Source organism: Ranitomeya imitator, chromosome 1 (assembly GCF_032444005.1).
Source record: "Ranitomeya imitator isolate aRanImi1 chromosome 1, aRanImi1.pri, whole genome shotgun sequence".
NCBI lineage: Eukaryota > Metazoa > Chordata > Amphibia > Anura > Dendrobatidae > Ranitomeya > Ranitomeya imitator.
The window spans coordinates 329863476-329875892 of record NC_091282.1 but is presented as its reverse complement, the minus strand read 5'-3'; the positions used below and the strand labels follow the sequence as shown (position 1 = coordinate 329875892).

Sequence of the window (12417 nt, the reverse complement as noted above, 5' to 3'; positions counted from 1 at the left end):
CCCAGTGGGGCTCACAATCTAGATTTCCTATCAGTATGTCTGTGGAGTGTGGGAGGAAACATGAGTAACCAAGTACCTACGAAGGGAGAACATACAAACTCCATGCAGATGTTGTCCTTGGTGGGATTTATACCCAGGACCCCAGCGCTGCAAAGCAACAGTGCTAACTACTGAGTCACCATGCTGCCCACATATTTGCATAGGTCAAATTATTGCAGATTCAAGCCATCCAATTGCTGTGTTTCTCAACTCCAGTTCTCAAGGCCCACCCACAGATCATGTTTTTTTTTATTCCATTAGTATTGCACATTTAATGTAATTATCACCTGTGCAAAACTAAGAAAATCCTAGCAATGTGATCTGTAGGTGGGCCTTGAAGACTGAATTTAAGGAGCAAAGCCCAAGTAGGACTAAAAATAAAATTAAAATAAGCTAAAAATGTTTTTTAAAAGTTTAAATCACCACCCTCAAAAATAATAAAGTTAAAACATATAAAGGGAATCGGTCAGCATTTTTTTTTTTGCTATATACAGTGCAGACCAAAAGTTTGGACACACCTTCTCATTTAGAGATTTTTCTGTATTTTCATGACTATGAAAATTGTACATTTACACTGAAGGCATCAATACTATGAATTTACACATGTGGAATTATATGCTTAACAAAAATGTGTGAAACAACTAAAATTATGTTAAAAAATACAAAAAACACACCAGCGCTAACCTGAAGAACGAAAAGGAGAGACCCTCAGCAGCTGGATTCAGGACAGAAAGGTGCAGAATTCTGTCATGTAAACCTTGCAAACTGAAAAAGAATCGAAACTGCGCTTGAGGGAAACTAACAGAACCTATACGTAATCCAACAAAGATTGTGTGACACTATACCTGAACATACTGATCCAAGATGGTAGAGGGAGGCACATCAAAAACATAAAGGGGTCCACATGGAAGGTGTTATGCAGGACTGTATCAAAACCATATAATGATGAGAATAACGGAAATGGTTAAAATAGAATGAGATAAAACACAAACGATAGTACACAGTGCCAGGTGTGTGTCAATAGGTGCGAAGCACGTACCTAAGGACGGATGATGCACCTCTGAAAAATCCGCCGAAAAAATGCACACTCAGGACTCAAAAAATCCCACCGTAACTGCACACGCTGTGTAAACTTGGCCCCTGCAAGCCCCTAAAATATAAACCACTAGTAGTACTCCTAAAACAGCATAAAGCTGGTATGCATGAACATAGGACTCACCTAAGAGCCAGAGTACTGGACACCGGGAGCAGGGATGTCTGTGGCGCATTAGGTTGCTTTGGAATATTAGATGTTTAGAGGAATATTTAAAATTGAATATTGTGCCCAGGGGATTGAGGATCTCGATTTTTCCTGCATGGGAGCCTTCCCCTGCCTTCCGTAGTGTTTGGGAACAGGGTTTGATACGTTGTTCCAGTATTTTGATGAATCTTCTCATTACACATGATAGGGAGTTATTGGGTTCTGTTAAAGCCGAGATAAAGAATCTAGAAACTAAATTGAATAATTTTGATGAGTCTTCACAAGTCTAACCCTTTAGGACCAAATTGAAAGATTTACTTGACAAATATGACAAAGAGATCATGTCCAAAAAGCGGTCTAAGTTTCTGAGAGACAAAAGTGACTTTGATGGCAAAACAGCATTCATATGGACACATCAGGGCAATAGACGTCGTGGTACGGGTTATAAATCAAGAACAACTGGAATCGGAGGACAAGCATTGCCAACTGACTCACATACGTCGAGTGATTTTTTATCCTCGGCAGACAGCGAAAACGACCCAGGACCAGGCGAGGAGGGAAGCGGAGGCCCATTTGTCCAAGTCTCCCGGAGTCACAATTACAGACCACCACGCCGCAATCCACGAAGACAATTCCGCAAATGATTCTTCCTACTGCGGATTGTATTGGTGAGTATAATCGGACAGATTCTCTTCAAATTGTTAATCTTTCTAGCCATGTTCTAACACCACAGGAGATTTCTGTCTTGTCTAAAGGCCTCACGTTTTCGCCAGTCCAGCATATTGACAAATTCATTTTGATCAAAGATTTATTTTTGTTCTGCAGAAAAATCATCCTGCAAGCACTTCATAATAAACCACAGTTTATTCCATTCTCTGATCACACTGAGCAAAGGGTGTTTCAAGATCTTATGGATTTGCTGCGCGGGGGTGATGAAGTCCCAGGTAAGACAAGATTCCCACATAGAAACAAATCTCGAGTTTCACCACCCTTGTCCATTGTCCCGGCAGTCAAAATTTTCTTTGATATGGCTAAAAGAGACATTGAGGCACTACCTGCAAAGATCCCTACTGCGGCTAATTTGACATCACTTGAAAAACGGGCACTCACCCAGCTGAAAACAAATCAGGAATTCATCATACGCGAAGCAGACAAAGGGGGCAATATTGTCCTTTGGCCCCATGACATGTACATGGAAGAAGCACGTAGGCAATTAGACAATGATAGGTTCTATCGGAGGCTTCCATCAGATCCTACAGGTGTATATGCAACCAAATTGAGGAATCTCATCGACAGAGCGTTTGAATTGGGCATTATTAACAAAGGTGAACGTGATTTTATTTGGGTCAAACATCCTGTTATTTCTACTTTTTATATGTTACCCAAGTTACATAAAAATGTCCACAAGCCGCCCGGGTGCCCTATTGTTTCCAGCATAGGGAGCCTGTGCGAGAAAGCCGGCACGTACATTGACTTCTTTCTTCAACCCCTGGTATTGGAGCTTCCATCGTACATCAGGGATTCGTCACATTTTATTACATCCCTACAGGGTATTACTCTTTCACCAGGTTACATTATGGTGACATGTGATGTAGAGTCACTGTACTCGAACATCGATCACGAACATGGCTTGCAGGCGGTATTGTTTTTTCTGGACAAACAACAAAATTCGGACAGGTTACACCATTCCTTTACTGTAGATTTGTTGGATTTTATTCTCAAACACAACTTTTTTGTTTTGACAGAACATTTTTCCTTCAAGTCTCCGGCGTGGCAATGGGGGCCCGCTGTGCCCCGGCTCTGGCGAACCTCTTTTTAGTATGGTGGGAAGCCACCGTTGTTTACAACTCCTCATGGTTTACATCCAAGGTACGATGTTGGCTTAGGTTCATTGATGATGTTTTTTTTATTTGGTCAGGCACCCAAGATGAACTTGGGTCTTTCATTAACTCTCTTAATGAGAACATCTTCAACATCTTTTTAACTTTTACATCTTCCTCTTCTTCAGTTTGCTTTTTGGATCTTAGCATCATCTGTCATGAGGGTATGATTTCCACCCGTCTGTATAGTAAGCCCACTGCAACCAATAATGTGTTGGAATACCACAGCTTTCATCCGACGCATACCAAGAGGGGTGTCCCCGTCAGTCAATTCTTACGAACCAGGAGGAATTGTACACTGGATAGTGATTTCCGTGAAGAAGCCCAAGATCTGACTCTAAGATTTAAGAAGAGGTCATATCCGAACAAGTGTATCTTGCAAGCTTACCAGCGGGCTAGACTTCAATCGCAAACTTCCCTTTTGACGTCTACAAAAAGATCTTCTGATAAGTCCATCCGGTTTATCACGGGATTCAACACCCACTGGTCTCAGGTAAGACATGTCTTACAAAAACATTGGGGGATTCTTACTACGGATGCAACAACATCACGGATCGTTAGCGAACATCCACTTATGACGGCAAGGAGAGCACCCAATTTGAGGGACATCCTCACGAACAGCCATTACACCAGGCCTACAACACGTTTGAACCGGGGCATTACACTCAAGGGTTCATTCCCTTGCGGTGATTGCAACGTGTGTCAATATATGCACCCAGTTAGGGATAAATTTTGCAATCCTGTGGACCAGACAGAACATCATTTAAATACCTATATTAATTGCAAATCAAGCAATGTAATTTATGCTATCATCTGCCCATGTCCACTTGCTTATGTGGGGCAGACATCCCAACAACTTCATCGGCGGATTCAAAAACATCTATCCACCATTAGTACTGCGGTGATGGACTCCCATAGGGGGAAGGATTTGACCACGGTGGCATCTCATTATTTGGTGAAACATGCGGGCCAATGTTCAGGTACTAGGGTTGTAGGCTTACAACAGGTGAAAGGCTCTGGCAGGGGTGGCTCCTTGGAGAGTAAATTGTTGCAAACGGAGGCCCGGTGGATTTTTTCATTACGCTCAACGGCTCCATTTGGTATCAATGAAGATCTTTTATTTACAGGCTTTCTTGGGTAACAATATATATATATTTTTTTGTATCATTTTTGTGCCTTATAGGATGTCTGGGTGACACTTGTTGTCCTACGTCTATATTCTTTCTGACGGAGGAGATTCTTCTTGGAAGGAACACAAAGATGGAGGATATCCTGCAATTCTGGACTGTCAAGATGGCCCTCTTTCTGGACATTTGGACTATAATATCAAGGCCGGCTCGCCTCTTGGAAGATAGTCGGACTGGCAGGGATATATATATGGACAGTCTCCTGTATTCTTTTTGATTGACTGGACGATCCTGCTATTGAGTATTGGAGTATATTGTTGGCCTCGGTCTGTTTGGTGGGAATATGGGGTCTTGGCAGCCTCCCAGGTTTTTCTTTTGGGCGGCATTTGACCTTATGAAATATTGGCATCATTTATCCATATTTTCTTTTTTCTCCCTCCTTTTCACCTGTATGTCATGATGGCACATTCTTATTTTTATTCAGTCTTTGTACATCAATGCCTGGTGGGGTCTAGCTTCTATCATATAGGTTCTTTTTCCATATAGGTTTTACTTAGTTATTTCCTATCTTCAGTGTACGGCCTACTGACTGTAGTTTCGCTAATAAAAATGGGATACAGTATTGTGGAGGGTTTCATTTATTTGTTATTGTTTATTATTTTTGTTTTTTGTTTTGTTTTGTTTGGTTTTATGTTTATTTATTTATTGGGTATTATTTTCTTTTGTTTATTTGTTATGTTTATTATATAGTGATTCTTGTTTTCCCTTTTTTTTCTTTTTTGCTTGCCAACCCTCATATCATTATTTCCTCTGTGTGTCAGGTTTTCCCTCTGCTTCATGTTTACACAAGCGCAGCGCTCTATACATGTGTCTTATCTATTCCTATGTATTGCTACCTTCCGTGTCCATGTCTGGCCAGTGTCTTCTTGTATTGTTGTGCACAGTTGTAGGATCTATCCTGCTTTCATTATGCGCAGCGCTGGATATTTTTCAGCGCGTGCGCATTCTGTACTGCTGGCAGGGACGCCTGCCCTTTCGCTTCAGCCCTTATGACATCACTTCCGGTTCCGGTCTCTCACTTATCACGCGCGCCGTTCTCCAGACTCCAAAAGGTATATAAACTCTTTTTTGATTGCTTTTATGACACTTTCCCCTGATGAAGCCGTCCTGGTAACGGTGACACGCGTAGGGTTTACCCCCACGCTGATCCTTGCCGTCCTTTCCTCTTTCCCCGGGTGTGTGCCTATTTGTGGCCTGGATCTCTTCATCTGGCATAGTCCTATTGGTGCCTATCTTTCTCCAGGGCCATGTGAGCAGTCCACTCTTCTGCTATTTGGTCTTCTATCTATGCTTGACCATAGGTCTGTCTGACCCTCATCATTTTTTGCCTAGTCACTATATTTCCCATACAGGGAACCCGGTGCGTATTATACCGCTATTGATCTTTTTGACATACAGGTGCCTTTTTTACCCCCAGGCATTGGTGAGTGTAGCTAGCTATTACACATTGTATGAGGGTCAATTGTTGTTGTGATGGGCTACCCGGGGGGGAGAACTTAGTTGTATGAATATTATAATTATGTACTCTTATATACTATACATAAATTTAGATGTTTATGTTATGAATGTTTTGACTAGTGATATTTTCGGCAGGATCTCTCGGGTTTTTGTGGGGATGTTTTAATGTTTTTAATGTTATTGCATCAATAAAGTTTACCTTTTTTATATATATATATATACCTAAGAGTGGTGTGCGGTACTATATAGAGTGGTGCTTTCTTCTTCTTCCAGTGGTTATGTTACTTTACCATCTCTCCGCACCCCTCATTAGCTATTTATAGATTGGTTGTGCGCCGGCACCCTTTTTCATTTATGTCCGCAAAATTGGGAAAACTTTGAAACTGTCCCCAAGTGCAGTGGCAAAAACCATCAAGCGCTACAAAGAAACTGGCTCACATGAGGACTGCTTCTGGAAAGAAAGACCAAGAGTCACCTCTGCTTCTGAGGATAAGTTTATCTGAGTCATCAGCCTCAGAAATCGCAGGTTAACAGCAGCTCAGATTAGAGACCAGGTTAATGCCACACAGAGTTCTAGCAGCAGACACATCTCTACAACAACTGTTAAGAGGAGACTTTGTGCAGCAGGCCTTCATGGTAAAATAGCTGCTAGGAAACCACTGCTAAGGACAGGCAACAAGCAGAAGAGACTTGTTTGGGCTAAAGAACACAAGGAATGGACATTAGACCAGTGGAAACTGTGCTTTGGTCTAATGAGTGCAAATTTGAGATCTTTGGTTCCAACCATCGTGTCTTTGTGCGATGCAGAAAAGATGAACAGATGGACTATGCATGCCTGCATGGAGGAGGAGGTTTAATGGTGTGGGGGTGCTTTGCTGGTGACACTGTTGGGGATTTATTCAAAATTGAAGGCATACTGAACCAGCATGGCTACTACAGCATCTTGCAGGGGCATGCTATTCCATTCAGTTTGCGTCTAGTTGGACGATCATTTATTTTTCAACAGGACAATTACCCCAAACACACTTCCAGGCTGTGTAAGGGCTATTTGACCAAGAAGGAGAGTGATGGGGTGCTACGCCAGCTGACCTGGCCTCCACAGTCACCAGACCTGAACCTAATCGAGATGGTGTGGGGTGAGCTGGACCACAGAGTGAAGGCAAAAGGGCCAGCAAGTGCTAAGCATCTCTGGGAACTCCTTCAAGATTGTTGGAAGACCATTCCTGGTGACTACCTCTTGAAGCTCATCAGGAGAATGCCAAGAGTGAAAAGCAAAAGGTGGCTACTGTGAAGAACCTAGAATATACGACATAATTTCTGTTGTTTCACACTTTCTTGTTAAGTATATATGTGTTAATTCATAGTTTTGATGCCTTCAGTGTGAATGTACAATTTTCATAGTCATGAAAATACAGAATAATCTTTAAATGAAAAGGTGTGTCCAAACGTTTGGTCTGTGCTGTATATTGAAGACAGCATGAGGTAGTGGCTAAATTACTGAACTCAATGATATGTCACATGTCTGGCTGTGTAATGTTTGTTACTTAGATTGAATCTTTAACCCCTTAAGCCCAAAGGGTGGTTTGCACGTTAATGACCGGGTGAATTTTTACAATTCTGATCACTGTCCCTTTATGAGGTTATAACTCTGGAACGCTTGAGCGGATCCTGATGATTTTGACATTGTTGTCTCGTGACATATTGTACTTCATGATAGTGGTAAAATGTATTCGATAAGACTTGCATTTATTTGTGAAAAAAAATGAAAATTTGGCAAAATGATGAAAATTTCACAATTTTGCAACTTTTAATTTTTATCCCCTTAAATCACAGAGATATGTCACACAAAATACTTAATAAGTAACATTTCCCACATATCTACTTTACATCAGCACAATTTTGGAACCAATTTTTTTTTGTTAGGGAGTTATAAGGGTTAAAAGTTGACCAGCAATTTTTCATTTTTTTCAACACCATTTTTTTCTATATGATAGAAAATAACCAAGTGTGACACTATTCTAAAAACTGCACCTCTCAAGGTGCTCAAACTGCATTCAAGAAGTTTATTAACCCTTCAGGTGTTTCACAGGAATTTTTGGAATGTTTAAATAAAAATGAACATTTAACTTTTTTTCACACAAAATTAAATTCAGCTCCAATTTGTTTTATTTTACCAAGGGTAACAGGAGAAAATGGACCCCAAAAGTTGTTGTACAATTTGTCCTGAGTATGCCGATACCCCATATGTGGGGGTAAACCATTGTTTGGTGAAGTGAAGGAGCGCTATTTGACTTTTCAATGCAAAATTGACTGGAATTGAGATGGGACACCATGTTGCGTTTGGAGAGCCACTGATGTGCCTAAACATTGAAACCCCCCACAAGTGACACCATTTTGGAAAGTAGACCCCCTAAGGAACTTATCTAGATGTGTGGTGACTCGGTGAGCACTTTGACTCAACAAGTGCTTCACAGAAGTTTACAATGCAGAGCCGTAAAAATAAAAAATCATATTTTTTCACAAAAAATATCTTTTTGCCCCCAATTTTTTATTTTCCCAAGGGTAAGAGAAGAAATTGGACCCCAACAGTTGTGCAGTTTGTCCTGGGTACGCTGATACCCCATATGTGGGGGTAAATCACTGGGCGCATGGCAGAGCTCGGAAGGGAAGGAGCACCGTTTGACTTTTCAATGCAAAATTGACAGGAATTGAGATGGGACACCATGTTGCATTTGGAGAGCCACTGATGTGCCTAAACATTGAAACCCCCCACAAGTGACACCATTTTGGAAAGTAGACCCCCTAAGGAACTTATCTAGATGTGTCGTGAGCACCTTGACCCACCAAGTGCTTCACAGAAGTTTATAATGTAGAGCCGTAAAAATAAACAATCATATTTTTTCACAAAAATGATCTTTTTGCCCCCAATTTTTTATTTTCCCAAGGGTAAGAGAAGAAATTGGACCCAAATGTTGTTGCACAATTGTTCCTGAGTATGCTGATACACCATATGTGGGGGTAAACCACTATTTGGGCGCATAGCAGAGCTCGGAAGAGAAGGAGCGCCGTTTGACTTTTCAATGCAAATTTGACCTGTATTGAGATGGGACGCCATGTTGCATTTGGAGAGCCACTAATGTGCCTAAACATTGAAACCCCCAAAAGTGACACAATTTTGTAAAGTAGACCCCCTAAGGAACTTATCTAGATGTGTTGTGAGAGTTTTGAACCCCCAAGTGTTTCACTACAGTTTATAACGCAGAGCCATTAAAATAAAAATGATTTTTTTCCACACAAATTATTTTTTAGCTCCCAGTTTTGAATTTTCCCGAGGGTAACAGGAGAAATTGGACCCCAAAAGTTGTTGTCCAATTTGTCCTGAGTACGCTGATACCCCATATGTGGGGGGAACCACCGTTTGGGCGCATGGCAGAGCTCGGAAGGGAAGGAGCGCCATTTGGAATGCAGACGTAGATGGATTCGTCTTCAGTCATCAAGTTGCATTTGCAGAGCCCCTAATGTAACTAAACAGTAGAAACCCCCCACAAGTGACCCCATATTGGAAACTAGACCCCCCAAGGAACTTATCTAGATGTGTTGTGAGGACTTTGAATCCCCCAAATGTTTCACTACAGTTTATAATGCAGAGCCGTGAAAATAAAAAATCATTTTTCCCACAAAAATGGTTTTCTAGCCCCCCAAATTTTTATTTTCCCAAGGGTAACAAGAGAAATTATACCCTAAAAGTTGTTGTCCAATTTGTCCTGAGTACACTGATACCCCATATGTTGGGTTAAACCCCTGTTTGGGAGCACGGGAGAGCTCAGAAAAGAAGGAACACTGTTTTACTTTTTCAGTGCAGAATTGACTGGAATTGAGATCGGATGCCATGTCGCGTTTGGAGAGCCCCTGTTGTGCCTAAACAGTGGAAACTCCCAATTCTACCTGAAACTCTAACCCTAGCCCCAACCCTAACCCTAGCCCCAACCCTTACCCTAACCCTAGCCCCCCCAACCCTAGCCCTAACCCTAGCCCTGACCCTAGCCCTAATCCTAACCCTAGCCCAACCCTCAGCCCTAACCCTAGCCCTAACTCTAGCCATATCCCTAACCCTAGCCCTAACCCTAACCTTAGCCTTAACCCTACCCCTAACCTTAACCCTACCCTTAACTCTAACCCTACCCCTTACCCTAGCCCTAACCCTAACCCTAGCCCTTACCCTAGCCCTAACCCTAGCCCTAATCCTAACCCTAGCCCTAATCCTAACCCTAGCCCTAACCCTAGCCCTAACCCTAGCCCTAACCCTAGCCCTAACCCTAATGGGAAAATGGAAATAAATACATTTTTTAATTGTATCATTTTTTCCTAACTAAGGGGGTGATGAAGAGGGGGTTTGATTTACTATTTATATATAAAGAGTCTGGTGTGGGCCGGGTTAGCTTTCTCAGCTCTGCTGCATTGCTAAATCTAAAAACTCTGATTGTCTCAGAATGACTGCACCCAGTAAACTAAGTGATACATCATTGTAATTCATGGTTTCTTTCACTACATCATGCTGCTCTCAGATGAGATAGCAAAAACCTGCTGACCTATTCCCTTTAAGAAAATAAACATATTTAGTATAATTATGTCTGAAAAACACAGATTTATAAGAATATAAAATTATTTAAATCATAAGCACTGTACTTCACCCTCAAAAATATGAAAAGCAATGAAAATGTCAAATGTACCCCAAAATGGTACAAACTCAGCATGCAAAAAACAAATACTCACATCAGTTCCACTGACAAAATATAAAAAAAATTACAAGGTCAGATTTTTTTTACACTAAAATATATTTTTATTTATAAAGTTGGTATTGCTGTAAGCATAATGACCTTGAGAATCATATTTCCTAATTAATCTAGCTCACAGGATAAATGCAGTAGAGATCCAGCAAAAAAACAACAGTAGAATTAAATTTTTTTGACGATTTAATCCCACTCCCCTTAATCCAAATTCCTTTACGAATAGTCTACTTACATTGAGTTTTAAGGTATTGTGTAAAAATAGTAAAAACTGGATTTTATTAAAGTATCCAAAAATTGCAAAGGTTATTTTATACGAACATTCACAGAAAATGGAAATAACACAGAGATAATTGTATTATTCTGTATAGCTCTGCTTTAAGCAAATAATGAATCGTTTTATGTGCCGGCATTTCTTCACAGGAAAAGATTGAAATTTCTTTTGAAATTCCTTTGGAATCCCCATTCAACACTGTATCAGTCATAGACCAGACGTCTTCACAGGCAAGAAATGCTTTAATAACTTTATTAATATTTGTAAAATTTAAGTTCAAAATTTAGTTGGATCATGACGAGTCTCATGCAAAATACAAGGTAGCCGTGTTCACGGAAATTGCAAAGAGATTAGAAGTTAGATGAGGGTAAAAAAATAACAATGTTTGATACACTTTACTTGCTATGTTTTCTTCTCTATCAGCATGAAATGCAAATAAGGAACTAAGCATGTATGTTAGGAAAAATATTCCTTGTTTCCAGCTTTCTTTAGTTTTTCTCCTTTCCTGGACCCTTCTGTATGTGTTCTTTTTAGTTTATTCATTTATTACCAACTGGTTATTACTATTAGGCCTCATACATGAGATTATTTTGAACAATAGTTAACCTGATTGTCCTTTGACATCTTCTTCTGTTGGGAGGACAGTGATCAGACAGGATGTGTCTGAACACGCTCCTACTACTTCTGTAGTCACTAGTTGTCACTATTCTAAAGGCTGGGCTCACATTGCGTTCAGTGACACCGTTAAACGGACTATGTTACACCGCGGCATAATGCGGTGTAACGTAGTCCGTTAACGCCGCCATTGAATGCAATGTCGGACGCATTCTTCTAGTATAAGGTTAGACATATCAGCAAGGGTAGAGAATATGTATATAAGGCGTAACTTTTAATAATATAAAATCTAAAAAACCTCCTTGCTATAAAAAGACAGACACAGCATATAAATAAATGCAGAAGCCGTTGGGCATTACCAAAGAAAAAGGCAAATAATACTGTTTTAAGAGCTATAAGCCTATTAGCCAAAAATAGGAACAGTCTCACCATGAGTAGAGGTGATATCTGCTAGTGTTCCTCCATGTTACTGCACCTCCAATTAGAAGAGGAGGGAAGCGCTTATTTATCCAGTCACACTTGTTTCATCAAAAGACTCATCAGAATAGATAGCTATAAGGAGAAAAATCCTCAATGGCGGGGTATATACAGTACTGCATCAGTAGTTAAACATGTTACCTGGCTTATTGCCGCCCACCTCTTTAACCCTGCTGTTCTGTTTGGTCTGGGGAGACCAATTTTGAACTTTGGTATTTTTTGGGGTGTTCAAGATGTGGTTCTGAAACTTGTGGTTGATTGACTTAAATGAGGATGGGTCGGTCGGCCACGGGTTTCAGAGCCGCATCTTGAATATTTTAAAGAATATTGAAGTTCAAAGTCGGTCATTTTTGACCAACAGAACAGCAGGGTTAAATATGTGGCAATGACACGAACATTACTTCTGGGTGCCAAAGTATGCGATGACATATCCGATTCATCCACTCATGAAGTGCATTAC

General features: G+C 40.6%; 1 protein-coding gene across 1 annotated transcript in view; it reads left to right on the top strand.

The window, feature by feature from the left end:
• The window catches only part of MYO18B (myosin XVIIIB), a 1113366-nt gene that overhangs the window by 299703 nt on the left and 801246 nt on the right, over positions 1-12417 (top strand). Inside the window, exon 16 of the mRNA XM_069750613.1 lies at positions 11015-11095. Coding sequence (XP_069606714.1) covers positions 11015-11095 — 81 coding nt within the window. The remainder of the gene's footprint in view (positions 1-11014; positions 11096-12417) is intronic.